General features: G+C 42.9%; 2 protein-coding genes across 2 annotated transcripts; one reads left to right on the forward strand and one right to left on the reverse strand.

Annotated features, from left to right (window-relative positions):
• Positions 1 to 1,536: 1,536 nt before the first annotated feature.
• On the reverse strand, positions 1,537 to 7,203 carry BRIX1 (biogenesis of ribosomes BRX1). The gene is made up of 10 exons (XM_054054922.1): positions 7,008 to 7,203; positions 5,781 to 5,892; positions 5,354 to 5,397; positions 4,644 to 4,714; positions 4,217 to 4,266; positions 4,056 to 4,129; positions 3,914 to 3,964; positions 3,539 to 3,640; positions 2,285 to 2,413; positions 1,537 to 2,004 (listed from the first exon to the last, which is right to left on the reverse strand). Exons 1-10 carry the CDS (start codon positions 7,140 to 7,142, stop codon positions 1,735 to 1,737), a joined length of 1,038 nt encoding a protein of 345 aa, XP_053910897.1. The 5' UTR covers positions 7,143 to 7,203; the 3' UTR covers positions 1,537 to 1,734.
• Positions 7,204 to 7,283: 80 nt separating this feature from the next.
• RAD1 (RAD1 checkpoint DNA exonuclease) lies at positions 7,284 to 14,663 on the forward strand. Its single transcript, XM_054054923.1, has 5 exons — positions 7,284 to 7,532; positions 9,884 to 9,992; positions 12,163 to 12,421; positions 12,761 to 12,859; positions 13,211 to 14,663. The coding sequence occupies exons 1-5, from the start codon at positions 7,338 to 7,340 to the stop codon at positions 13,392 to 13,394; spliced, it is 846 nt and encodes a 281-aa protein (XP_053910898.1). The 5' UTR covers positions 7,284 to 7,337; the 3' UTR covers positions 13,395 to 14,663.

The raw sequence follows: 14,663 nt of genomic DNA on the forward strand, positions 1-14,663 counted from the left end.
AAGCAGCAGGAAGTTGCACTTGATCTGTGCGAGTCCCTTCCACTCGAGATATTCTGTGACTCTATTAAACTACACAAACTGAGCAGATGCCTGTGTTTACCAGTCCCTTTCCAATGTTATGGCACACAGACCACCTCATCACAGAGGTGACACCGAATTTCCCTTGCCCTGCTGGGTGGGACATTTAGCACTTAACAGGTGAGCTTCCGCTTGTGCCGGCAGTGTCTGCTCAGCACCAAGATGCCAGAGGCTGAAACCAACAGAGGAACCAAACAGGAGCAAGGCATAAGCAAGACCTGCAAATACAGGGAAGTAAGGGGAGCAGACAGGAAGACAGCACTGAAAATGGTGACAGAAGCAGGCCATGAGATCTGAAATCGGAAAGCAGATTAAAGAAAGGTAATAAAGAAACAGCCCAAGAGAAGTCTGTAACTATTTGCTGAAATCATTCAAGAAAAATTAGAATTGGACTTTTGCTACAGAGAAATTCTCACCCAATTATGGTTGAAAATTTTTAGTCTGGTTGGAGGTTGATACCTCAAGTCTCTCAAGTCTTCCTTGTTCCAGCTGGTAACTTACAAACATCACAGCTTATTTAACTGCATCTAAAAAATGGGCAGAGGAATAGACAATAACTTCATAAAAGCTTTGTGAAAATACAGCCCCAAATTAACAATGTCCTCATGCTGCATCTCTGAGGCAGTGGCCACTGTCAGACAGCGAGCAAGAACCACAGTGAAACAAACTTCATTTTCTGCTGTTCATCAGTGCACAAGGAACTTGGCTGCATTTAAAGCATAGGCATTAGTCACAAGCAAAATCAAGGCTTTTGGTTCTAATGACTGTTGAGCAATATTTGAAGCTTATTTGCTACTTCGATATGGAAATACCTGTATAGAATAAGTCTACTTTGAAAAACAAGACCTAAACGCCATGTACAACTGAACCAAGATGACAGCATTTTTGCAAAAAAAGTAAAGATTGCTAGCATGCGTAAGCATATAGAAGTGGAATTACATGCTTTTAAGCACCATTGCTGTGACAGAGAACCATGGGCAATCCTATTTCAGGCTACTGTAGGTGTATTGCTTTGATACTCGTTAATGGGTAGCATTGTACCTCTTCTCTCTTGGGAACCTGCAATTAATTTGGTCTGAAGGGCTAGAATCCTACCTTAGTCTGTTTCTCCCACAAAGCTATGTTTCAGGTTCTAAGAACCTGTTTAGGTACAGGAGTTACCATTAAATTTGCAGCTTTTTTACTATTAATGAAAAAAAGCAATTAAGAGGCCAATAGCCCTTTGCATTCCCTTGGGATTACAGGGAGGAAAAAAATGAACACCACCACTCTCCAAGAGAGAATTCCTACAAAATTATAACTTTTACAAGGACTTTCTACTGCTGTCGGATTGAATTCCAGTTCATTACAAGCATCAATGACCACCCAGTAATTTTTAGGCCTTGTACATGTCACAGTGACCTGTCTCCCAAAGGCATTCAAGTGTAAAAGGCCAATTCTCAAAAGCAGAAATATCTTGGTGTCTTCTCTGTTACCGCGACGTTTTTCAAAACCCGAAATCCTCTCAAAAGAGAGAAAGACAATAAGACTACAAACTCAAGCCCAATAAAGACATCAATATTTTCTTTACTTAAAATTGAAGTCATGTTAGTTTTGCCTGTAAAAACAAGTATTTACAATATTATGTCATATGGCTAGTTTCACCACTTGTAACGTTTACGCTGATGCTTCAGTTCTGAAAAGCTTTTTTTGCTTCTTCCGCTGAATTTTGCGTGGCTTCTTTTTATCTTTAACAATTGGCTTTGACTCTGGCTTCACGAGCTGTATTTCCACTGGCTTTTCTTCACTGGGAGTTTCAAAGACCACTTCAGTGGGATCTTCTTTAATAAGCACCTTGCTCCCTGTTTTCTTAATCTTTTGTGCTTCCTTCACTTGCTGTTTCTCTCTAAACTTAGCCGCCACGGACAATCTTACCAGCCGTCGATGCTATAGAAATAAGAATTTAAATTACATCAGGTTTCAAATAAGCGAGATGGAAGAAATCAGGTATTAAAGAAACAGGTGGTCATTTCTCTGCCTAACTGTCAAAATTCTTAGCATCATGTCACCTTTTCAGTGACATCAATCTAGCATTCATTCAATTTTTACACACTCTGTTCTCAAATGGTGATCAGTTGGGGTACTCTTTCCTATGAAAGGTCCCAGGGAATGGCATGCATGATTCTCCTGCATAGACTGCAAATGAAAGAAAAGACAAGCTGCTTACCATATTTGGGGATTGGTAATGGGGATTTTCATACAGAGTTGGTCCTCCAAAACTACCTTGGAAGATTTTTATGAGGTTCAGGACAAAACGAGGCCCAATTTCTACTAGAGATGCATCTTCTTCTATTATCTGAAATAAAAAGAACATTTTCCCAAAGACTGAATCAAAGTGTATGACCTCGTAGGCACCTTGAATACAGCGATACACAACTGCATCTAAATTCAAGACACAATGCCACCGAAGCTGATGAATTGGAGTTGTACACGCACAGTTCTGCATATAAAGCAGTTCTTCCATGTTCGAGCAAGCACTTAAGGATTACCAGCAATTTGTGAATTCCCCCACTAGAAAGTAAGCGCCAGTACACTGTGGGCCAAAGCACCATGTAAGGTTAAAAGACAGGTCAAGCTTAGCCTTTGACTACTTCTTCCTGCTACGAAGATAAGCGTCACCAAATGGCAACTAGAAAAGTGTCAGTTGAAGTACCCAGAGCTTAAACCATCTGTCTCCAGAGACAAAGAAGGAAAGTCATTTTAGGACACTGAAATTTCTTTGTACCAGCACTAGGCATTGCCATATCCTGATAATAATGATTCTTTTCATTTTATTATAATAAATGGATTTAATAGGAAATTACTCCACTGCTGTTAAGGTTTGAGCTGAAGCTGAATCACTTTTCTAACTTCAGCTAAGTCCTGTCTAAGTAACTTGTTTTTCTGTCAATGTCTCTCTTTAGCCATGATAATATAGCACACTGGTATGCAGACAGGCCATTGCTTATACTTATTGCTAAAGTAAACAAGGCCATCTTTGAGCTACTGGAGTGCTGTATGTCAAAGACAAAGAAGGGTTACACCTGCAGGGAGTGGTAGACAGAAGAGGTGACCCCAAACTGACCAACAGAGTATTCCATCCCATAGACATCATACTCTGTATAAATTTGAGAGATCATGAACCCTTTCCCGACTTGCTCTACAGCATTTGTGGTGATGTATAGTCATTGAGGTGTAGGGGCACAATTTCATATTTGTATATGATTATTATTATTACTACTACTACTATTTTATTAAAGTTGCTACAGTTTAGTTTCCAACCCATGAGTCTTTTTCCTCTCATTTCGTTTTCCCTAGGAGTGGGCTGGGAGAAGGGAATTAGGAGAGCCCAGCTGCTCGGTTTTAGCTGCCAAAATTGGCTGGGGCACAGCTAAACTGTGACAACTGAGAACCATCTGAAAAGGTAAAAGACACCACCAACCTGGTAATTCCGAAACCAGATCCTCTCATCTGTAATGGTGAAAGTGAAAACATGATCTACAAAAGGCTGGCTTTTGGGGTGATACTGTGGTGTGCTAAATATCTGTAATAAAAAGACAGTTATTTCTAAGTATCTGTGATTGCAAAAGGCCTAATATAAATGGCTCATTTTTAATTAAATTAAATTTACTAAGATCCCAGGTTACACTTCAAACCCCAAAACTTAAGAACACGTGTGATTTTAAGCACATGACCCTGATCCTTTGAAGATCTGCTGCAAGTTCAGAAGTGTAAAATTACTACTGAAAAAAGCATTTGAGATTTTTAAGTATCTTCCAAAAAAACCCATTTCAATGAGGCAGATCTGCAGACTGACCTGAATAAACAACTCTTTTAGCAGGGCATAGTGTGGCTCCTTGTCGAACGCCTACAAAGACAAAATACAATTTTACAAATCTAAACGCAACAGTCACATAAAGAAAATAGAAATATATTGATGAAAGAAAACCTGTACTTACTGGATCAAAAGACAGAAGGGGCCGTGAGCCTCTCAGGCAGTTTCCCGTCATCTTCAATTCAGCCAGTGTATGAACTACAGCAAGAAATCATTTTACTATTTACAGAAAACTGTACGGACAAGAAAGCCAGAGTCCAAACACAGCATTGTCAGCCAACTTACCGTTCTGGACTAAGAATTTAGCTGATGGTCCCTCTGGTATGTTTGAAAGCCTGCACAGGACAGGAAGTGAGGAAGAGAGAAAAGGAAAATGTTAACAGCAACCAGAAAGTATGCTGGGTTCTTATAGTCCAAGAAGCTATTTCGGTACTGAAATAACTTCAGTGGCCTTTAAGGCATTATGGAGTTCCTTTAACATACTTATAATTAGTTGCTTTCTAAACAAATTCGTAAAAAGCTGCTGTAAACAGTATACAAAAGCTGGTCAGACATCCTACACTTGCGCTACCCATAAAAGCGCACAATTAGTGCAGATTTAACTAAGCCTAACTATTCCATGCATATTCACTATTACAGTAAGAAACTTTAGACAGAATGGAAGCATCCCCAGCTACATACAGAAATATAAGAAAATATAACATTTCCTTACCACATGTAAAGATCCTGTTTCTTTTTGGCTTCAAAAAAGATGCACTTGTTGCAGTTTTTCATTTCACATACCTACACAAGACACATCAAATTCGTTGTTTAAAAAATTCTGAAGATATTTTCAAAAACTTTCCACATCAATCTCTAACACTTTCCCCCTCTCCAAAGCAGGAATTCAAAGCAAAGGTCTTGCCCTATCAAATTACACCTACTGATGACCAAACTTATGTTGGAGCACTTGTTTTGTTGAAAAATCTCACGTATCTATTAGTAGGATTAATAACCTCCCTAAAGCTACAAGCAATCTGATAAGCTCTCCAGGATAAAAACATCAGAGCAGGAGCTGTGAGATTAGATTCTAGTTTCAAAACTACCTATGTCCTACAACACCGTTTGGCGGAGCTACATATTTCTCCCTTCTTTCTTCCAAGTATAAACTGTAACACACCTTTCAGCTATACAGAAAAGCACTTTGTTGTATTTATTCATGACAAAAGTCTACGTATAATCAAAAGTTTCACTTTGGATTTATTTACCAAAAGTCAACTTCCTTTTTTAACATGAGCGTTTTTTGAATATCAATAATTCTCTATGAAGTTATACCACTCCTTTAACTGGTATGGGATCCTTTGAGCTTTGTTGCCCTTTTCTCTTGCACACTGAATTTCCAGAGAAAAATAAAAAAGCAGCACTAGTTAAATCCTGGATTACCTCATTAATTACAAACAACTGGTCCTTGCGGTCCATTTTAGTATCTGGAAGACAAAGAAAAACATTCAGAAGGCTGGAACGTTATTTAATACAAGTTCTTTTAACAGTCGGTCCTTTTGTATAAGTTTTACTGGTTATAATAAAAGATTAACTATCTAATTGTTTGAGCCATGTTAGTCAATAAAGCAAGCAATGAAAGTATCTGTGTACTTACAGGACTGAGGTGACAGGAGTTATCACCAAGAAAATGTTAGGATATAATGACAGTTGCTGTATTTGTTGGCTCAAAAGAGATTTGCTCTTTGCTGAAGATAAAAAGTTTCATCAAAACAGCTATGTACCAATTTTTTAAAAACAACATGTTGTTAGAAGCTCTTGGTTTAAAACTATTCTGAAAACATAAACGAGGAATGATGCCAAACCCCACCTGCTTTAGAGTGAGGCATCAATGTCCTTAAGTCTTGCATCAGGTGCCTTGTTCTGAAATTGATTCCACGAGAAGAGAAAATAAGCACTCGCTCCTTGTTTTTCCATTTACCCTAGAAAAAAAGACATAAAAGTTAAGCAGGAAGTTTCTGACCTTTAAACTACTACAACACAGCAGCAACAGACGTCAAAAACGGAAAGACATGGCAAGAATATTCATTACTAACTTCATCTGTCCACTTGCTGAGCATCAATCTCTCAGCAAGCACAATGACTTCCCTACAGACACAAGTTTTTACGTGAAGAATCACTGTCCATCCTACTCCTGCATAAAACCTGTCACTTGTACAACACACCCAGGTATCAAGAAAGCCACAGGAGCTACCAATTCACAGCAGGCACCCTCCTGTCCTGTGAAATAAACTCAGCCACGGCCTCAAAGCACAATCCAGTGTGATGAGAAGGTGGGGTTTTTTTTCAAGAGAATAATAAGACGCTTATCGACACCTAGGATGTCGACACTTAAGATCATCGCCAGATGATTCCTAAATGGAACCAACATAATTTCTATATATATAATACCTTCTATAGGAGAAATTATCCAACGCTAAGAGGCTGAGATTTCAGGTCGTTCAGCCAAAAAAAGAGAAGGGTCTGGGGATATCTTCTAGCAGTCTTCTGGTACTTAAAGGAGGCTACAGAAAAGCTGAGGTGGGTCTTTTTATCACAGAGTGCAGGAACAGGACGAGAAAAAACAGTTTTAAGCTGAAAAGGGGGAGATTTAGATTCGATATTAGGAAGCAATTTGTTCCTGTAAGGATGGTGAGGCACTGGCACTGGTTTCCTAGAGAAGTCGTGGCTGCCCCATCCCTGGAGGTGTTCAAGGCCAGACGGGGAGCAACAACCTGATCCAGCGGGAAGCGACCCTGCTCATGGCAGGAGCTTGGAACAGGATAGATGGGCTTAAGCTCCCTTCCGACACAAACCGATCTATGATAAAAGCGATGCATCTTATTTTCACCGACCGGAACAGCGCTTTTTGCACGTTTTCAACGCAAAAACTCGCGACGCCGCACATTGGTTTGTGCTGGGGTTACAAACAACTCGGAGCACGCCCCTCCGCCCCGGCTCAGCCGCCGGGCTCCTTCGGCTCCCAGCACCCCCTCACACCCCGAGCTGGGCCCGGGGACGCGGTGCCTCGAGGACTGCGGGCGAGGCCGGGCGGTACCTGCGAGACGGGCGGCGGGACGCTGTACTCCTCGGGGCCCGGCTGCGGGGCGGGCTCGGCCGCTATCGGCGCCCTCTTAGCGCGCTTGTTCGGCCGCGCCGCCAAGGGGCCACGCTGTCTCTTGGCCGCCGCCATCTTCCCTGCACTACCACGCGTCCGCTCGCTGGCCTCACTTCCGGCTTTTCGCCGACCCGCCCTCACTTCCGCCCGCTCTCCCGCCCTCTACCCTCGCTGCTTCACTTCCGGTCTTACGCCTGCCCGTCATCCCTCTCGGCCGCACTTCTGCTCCTCTCCCTCACTTCCGCCCGCCCTGCCGCACATTTGCCTGCCATGCCGCTGTCGGCGCAGGCTGCGGCCGGCGCGGAGGCTTCGCTGCTGAGCGCCAGCCTGGACAACGCACGGCACCTCTCCGGCATCCTCCGGGCCGTGCACTTCCAGGACCACGCCACCTGCTTCGCCACGGCTAATGGCCTCCGCGTGACTGTGGAAGCCGCCAAGTGCGTCCAGGCGAACGCCTTCATCCAGGTGGGGCTGCGGGGCGAGGGGGCTCCGGCCCCGCTGGGAGAGACCCCAGAAGGGCCCCGTCCGCGGTAGAGCAGCTTGACCCCCGGAGACGGGGAGGTGATTCTGCCCCTAGACTCGGCACGGGTGAGGCCGCATCTCGAATCCTGTGCTCAGTTCTGGGCCCCTCACTACAAGAAGGATGTTGAGGCTCTGGAGCCTGTCCGGAGAAGAGCAATGAAGCTGGGGAAGGGGCTGGAGAACAAGTCTTATGAGGAGCGGCTGAGGGCACTGGGTTTGTTTAGCCTTGAGAAGAGGAGGCTGAGGGGAGACCTTCTCACAGTCTGCAACCACCTGGGAGGAGGTTGTAGAGAGGAGGGAGCTGGCCTCTTCTCCCCAGTGACAGGGGACAGGACAAGAGGGAATGGCCCCAAGCTGCGCCTGGGGAGGTTCAGACTGGATAGCAGAAAAAAAGCTTTTCACAGAAAGGGTCCTCGGACACTGGAACAGGCTGCCCAGGGAGGTGGTTGAGTCACCGTCCCTGGAAGTATTTAAAAGGTGGGTAGATGAAGTGCTCAGGAACATGGTTTAGTGGCAGATGGGAATGGTTCCACTCGATGGTCCAAGAGATCTTTTCCAACCTAGTGATTCTATGATTCGGTGAAATCATGGTGTGAGGGAGACACTGTGAGGAGGCTGGGGCCGTCTGTGAGGTGGCTGTGCTGGTGAAAGGCTGAGCTTGGTGCCTGTCGTGTTCATTGCCTGCTTGCGTGTTAAGCTTGCAGCCGTCCTTCATGTCTTTGCACCTGCTGAGACCACTGCTCCTTCCCACCACGCTGTCCTTGGATGTGTGGGCGAGTTCATAAAGTGTTCTTAGGTATTTTTATTATGTTTCATCACAAGGCCAGAAAGGTGAAAGAGAGTGCAAATATCCAAGAAGCATTTGGACAATAAAGGTGAAGAAGAGTGCAAATATTCAAGAAGCATTTGGACAACACCCTCAGACACACGGTGTGAATGTTGGGGTTGTCCTGTGCAGGTTGGACTCAATGATCCTTGCGGGTCCCTTCCAACTCAGGACATTCTATGACTCTGAGATGCACTAATGCTCATCTGCAGTGTAGTGGCTGAGCTGAGAGCCAAGAAGCAGGAGAGTGCACTGCTTCACAGAGTTGGAACAGAGGTCTGCCCCTGTGCCCTCTGATCCTGTCTGGGCTGAACTCTGTCCAGCAAGGGGGCTTGAGTGGTGACAGATAGATAAAGAGTCTCAGCTGTACTGGGCTGTCCATATAGGCAGCTTTAAATGGCAATCTAAGTTATTTCTTCTTTTCTTGCATTTATTGTAAAATCAAAAGCAGTCTTCCTCACTTTTTTGCTACCTCTTTTGTTGCTGTGACTGCTGGCTTCATTTCAGTTTTTTAAGGAGCATTTATGATTTTGTCTTAAAATGGTTTACTTTCTGAGTGTATTAGTTTGTTTTGATTTAACGCGTATCCAGCTTTTAAATGTGTTCATAAGCCCAGCTGATTTGCTGTTACCTGTTTTTGAGAGGGTAGATGATAATAGGGATGTAAATGGGAGGATTGAGGACTAATTTATCCTAGTAACTCACATTTAACTTCACCTTCCTTCTGTCTTTCAAGAGTTTTTGTCTTTGCTGTCTGTGAAACTGCAGCCTAAGCTATGTGTGAAAGGGGGGAAGCTCGAACCTCCGATTACTGCATCTCCCCTTGCTTTCTCGTGCTCCCTGCTGCACAGTCCTTTCTTACACTAGTGCTGTATTTGTTTGGTTAACTTCCTCCTGTTTGAATGAGTTCATGAAGTGGTCAGCGTGTGCTGTTGAACTTTAGCTGTGGGCAGGGGAACAGTGACTAGAGGCTATCACTGGGTTTCGAGGAAAAGAGCTCAGCACCTCCCTCTCCACTTTTCCTCTTCAGGAAGCTGTAGAGAGCAGTGAGACTCTGCTCCTCAGCCTCTTTTTCTCCAAACCAGACAAACCCAATGTCCTCAGTCACTCCTCACAGGACATTCCTTCTAGCCTTTCCACCACCTTTGTTGCCGTCCTCTGGATGCATTCAAGGACCTTCAGATCTTTCCTATATTGTGGGGCCCAGAACTGCACACAGAGCTCAAGGTGAGACTGCACCAATGCTGAATACAGCAGGATAATCACCTCTTTTGACCTCTGATTTTATCTTACTAGTTTTGGAGGATGAGGACGCATTTTCCTTCAATTGATATTGTGTTACATGTAGAAATCACTTTGTATTGCACTGATCTCTGAAAGTAAAAGCACTGAATTTAAGGAATTAAGAGTGAACTGTAAAATAATTGCAGAAACTCCCCTCTCTTCATCTCTTTTCTGTGTCTTGCAGGCAGAAATTTTTCAGGAATTTGCTGTTCAGGAGGAATCAGTGACATTCCGGATCAATTTGTCTGTTCTTCTTGACTGCTTGACCATTTTTGGTACCAGTTCTTTGCCAGGTATGTTGCATATTTACCTTGGCAGTACATATATATATCACATGTAATCACACAAAACCTATACGGGGCTATAGGAGGATTACAGTCTTAGCAGAATTTCTGACTTCCTCACCTTAAGTCTTTCTGAGCATGGCAGCTGCTGCTCTTAAGCAGGGTCCACCCTGTTTACTTAAGCTGATACAAGTGTGTGCTGAGGTACCAGTCAGTTGGGAGAAGTAAGGAGCTGATGGATGTGAGCCTAGCCAGCGTGTCAAGGACCACTGCAGCAGGAGGTACTAGAGGAGCCTGACTTAGTTTGCAAGGTGGAAGAAAGAGTAGAATAGCTTCTCTGTGGCACTGCTGGGTAGCTGAGAAACAAAGTAATCTTCCTGATAAGTTAATGTATCCCGTATCTGTAAAAGGCAGGGAAGAACCACTTGTTTTGGGAGAGAATCCTTTTGTGGCATGAAGTCCAGTGGACAGCCCCAGCTTTTACCCTAGGTCTGGTTTACAGATGATGATTGTCATAGAGTCATATAATGTTTTGGGTTGGAAGGGACCTTAAAGATCATCCAGTTCCAACCCCTCTGCCATGGGCAGGAACACCTTCTACTGGATCAGGTTGCTCAGAGCTCCGTCCAGGCTGGCCTTGATTTCAGTTTCTGTAATCTTGGTAAGAAAATGTCAAGTAATTTGTTCAGGCATCTCTGGCGAATTGTGTGACATGTTTAGGCTGGAGTTCTGATGCTGAAGCCAGTACTGTACCCGAGGACTGACACATGCTGTGACTGCCTTTCTTGTGGATCTCTTCAGTCCAAGGCCCAGATCATACACGTCACATGAATGCTAATTTGTTCTGAGCGCCCTGTACTTGAGGGGAAAACGTTGGCACAGCTGGCAGAATAGTTCCTCTGCAGCCCATTCAGGATAGTCACTATGGATGTAGGGAGAGCCGAGTTTCCTCTGCTATGATCTACATGTCAAACTGTCACATGCTGTTAAGCAGCTATCAGGGCATGCTGCCTGTTCCCTTGGCATCAGGCTAAAAGGTGACTGCTTGGGTAAGCTGAGGCAGCCTCTCATCAGAACTGTCAGTTTGAGCTGAAAAAGCACAAAAGCTCTCAGCACGTTTTAAGGCACAGGGGAAGGGAACCACACTGGGCTTACAGGGGACTCAGGCTGAGTAATTGCTGTGAGCTGTGGCAGAAATCAGTACACTGAGAGGCAGTGGAGATGTAGTTGGGAATTTAGCTAATAAAAAAAAAATTATATCAATTCAATAATGAATGTGATCTCTTTCCAATATTTCTGTGGCTTGTACCATCCTGGAACATGCAGCTGCCTCAGAAGCAGTAACAAATGTATGTGTGAATTAGGAAGTGTTCTGGTGTGGATATACTGGGCTTGAAGTCTGCAGAGGTTCTGGATAGCACTGTCAGTCCACTGTGCTCCTGCTGGCAATGCAGTAGCTGTCATGTGGCACCTTCTGTTCCTTCTTTGCAGGCTACACCCAGAATCTGTTTTGTGTTATCTCCAGCTTGCATTACTGAGGAATGATACTTAACTCACAAGAAATCTGCCCCTGGATTGGGTACCTCTGTAAGGACACTTTAGTGCTGTAAAGACACTTTAAGTCTTGTTTATAAAGTGTGTGAATTAGAAAAATTAACTAGACTGTATTATTGGGAAGCTGCCTTCACAATTATGCATACAAATATTGAATTACATGAACCCTTTTGTTTAAAAGAAAACCCAAAACAACAGTTCTTAGCAAATTATACATCCTATTTTTTTTTTTTTTACTTGATAGTTGTGCAAAACATATTTTCACAAGCAAAATATAACAAGTTAGCATGACTGTGAGAGTGCTCCAGGATGCACTGTGTACTCATGTGGAGCAGTGACAGTTTTCTTAGGCTTTGTTGGCACAGCTAGTGTTACCCATCCGGTACATGACACATCTTGGGTTTGAACTGGTGTCTGTGTATGCATCAATTCATTTTGCTGCTAACAATTAGTGCTGCACAGCGCTAGGGGGCTGCTCTAAGCCTGCTACATTGATATATTAGAGGCTAGACCAAACACACTAGACCAGATGCAGTAAAATGTGCCAGTAAAATGTGAACTTTCTAAAGTGATCAGATGTGCTGGCTAGCTCTCTGAAAAATACATGCTTCATTCTCTTTTTCAGGAACATCAACAGCCCTTAGGATGTCTTATCGTGGTTATGGTTATCCCTTGATGCTGTTCTTGGAAGAAGGAGGAGTAGTGACAGTGTGTAAAATTAACACTCAGGAACCTGAGGAGTTGTTAGACTTTGATTTCTGCAGTACAAAGGTTGTTAATAAAATTATCCTGCAGTCGGAGGGGCTACGAGAAGCATTTGCTGAACTGGATATGACCAGCGAAGTTCTGCAGATTACCATGTCTCCAGATAAACCCTACTTCAGGTACTAGAAACTGCTTTCAGCTCAAATGGTCATGCTTGGCCTCTGTTGGTAAGGACTGGAAGTTTTCAGAAGGAAGAGAGGGGAGCTATTTTAGAATATTGCTTTATTTCAAGAAGAATTGTAATGAGAATAGTAAATCACAACATGTAATCTAATTAACACAGTACTGAATATATTGACAAACTGGGAAGTGTGGCACTGACACAGACAGTGTAGTGTTTTTTATTAAATAAACAAGTGTTTTGTGAAACAGCTATTGGGATATGCAAAATAACAGTTCTTGGTGAGGTTTAGAGAGCTGTGATCAGGTATTCTGAGTTGGTGCCTTTTGTCTTCCAGGTTATCTACTTTTGGAAATGCAGGGAGTGCACATCTGGACTACCCTAAAGACTCTGATTTGATTGAAGCATTCCACTGTAACCAGACGCAGACAAACAGGTCAGTAAGTCTGTGCTCAGAGTCCTGATGCGTTCTTGATGGAAATGATGCATTCTTGATGCAGATGATGCATGGAAAACTTTCTTGATGGAAAGTTTTAAGGACCTGGTTTTGCACTATCGTAACTTTTATTTTGCAAGTACAGGGAAAAAATGTTCCTCATCTGATAAAATTCTTACGTCTGTGATCAAAAGCTAAGTGATAACAATGCCTGTGTGATGTCACCAGGAAAAGATTAAATTAGCACATTGGTTTTTAGTTATTCTGTGGTTTCTGTTGGGAGTAATGTTTTGGCACCTCTCTTCACAGTATGTTTTTTTCAGATGATTTTCTTTTTGTTTTCCTTGCCAGGTACAAGATTTCTTTGCTTAAACCATCTACAAAAGCACTGGCTTTATCTTGTAAAGTCTCGATTCGAACAGATGCTCAAGGATTTCTTTCACTGCAGTATATGATTAGGAATGAAGATGGACAGGTCTGTTTTGTGGAATACTATTGTTGCCCTGATGAAGATGCTGCTGAAGCAGAACTGTAGATGTATGTTTGGGCATTTGTATTATATTTATGGATGTACATAATACTATATTTTTTTATAAAACTGAATGAAACCTGTAAAGATTTTTAGGCTTGATGTTGTGTTTTGGTTTGTTTGTTTTTACTCTGGAATTAGAAATACAAAGACTTCCTTTTTATTCCCTTGCAAACATTTCTTAGCCTTGATTCAAAAAAATTAAGCTGAAACAGTGAAAAGGAGAGTTGATCTGCCATTGCCACTGATTCCAGCACAGATGTTAAAGTGGCATTCAGGTAATACTCTGCTGCCTTTTACAGTGTTCTCCAAGTAATTTTGTTTGCATTTTTTTTTGTCTTTGGCTTGTTTTAAGCAATTACTCAAAGAAAAATCTGAGTATGTTAGCCAGTTAACTTCCAGTGACTTAAAAATAAAAGTAAATTTGTCTTGAAAGAGGGTGATGTTTTCAAACATATTTCTCAACAGCAACAGGTGGTTTCTTTCTGGCAAATGCTGATGTGTTTTGCTGCTAAAGCCACTAGGCTCCCCTCATGTTGATTAATTCTTAATATAACTCAGTTCCTTGGAATTTCATCTGATACCAATTTACCCGTTTGTCTGCAGCACTGGTGTTGAATTGGTGAATTAAGACAGAAGCCAGGATTTTTTTACTCGTTACTCATAGCTCTTCTGGCAACTTTATTGTTTTGTATCTCTTAATTTATTACACATCCACAAGAAAGCTGCTGCTGAAGTGTTTCCGTACATGTCCCCATTCTCATACTGCTAGTCTCTACTAATGCTGTTAAGAATTCTATGAAGAGAGAAGATTTTCATATTTGAAACCATTTGTGATATTTGTTTACTTTCTCAGTAGCTTTTTTCAACAACAGGAGGGACTCTTAACCTGAAGTACAGGCGCGTCTGCCTTCGTCCCATGGAGTGGTGCATTCACATCACTGCTAAAAATGGGCCTACCCTCCTACTCACTGAAAAGGGGGTGCAGTTTCTGGACAGTTTTCTGCAGTGGCCAGCTTTGCAGAGCAGTAAGATGGGCTGTAGTTAGACCAAAAGTTGCCCTTCTCCTTTCACACCTCTCTATTGCAAACAGCCTGCTCAGAACAGGAGGTCAGCCGAACCACTGGGCGTCGAACCAGGGGCAGCTGTTGCCTGTCATGCTGCAAGAGACTGAAGTCTTCCTGCCTTGCTGCCATGGGATGTGATCTGAGAGTCAGCTGTGGGTGACTTCTACAGCTTTAGGCTGTAGTTGAGTTTTTTCTCTTTGTCACAATA

The sequence above is a fragment of the Cuculus canorus genome, chromosome Z, assembly GCF_017976375.1.
Source record: "Cuculus canorus isolate bCucCan1 chromosome Z, bCucCan1.pri, whole genome shotgun sequence".
In the NCBI taxonomy this organism is placed as follows: Eukaryota; Metazoa; Chordata; class Aves; order Cuculiformes; family Cuculidae; genus Cuculus; species Cuculus canorus.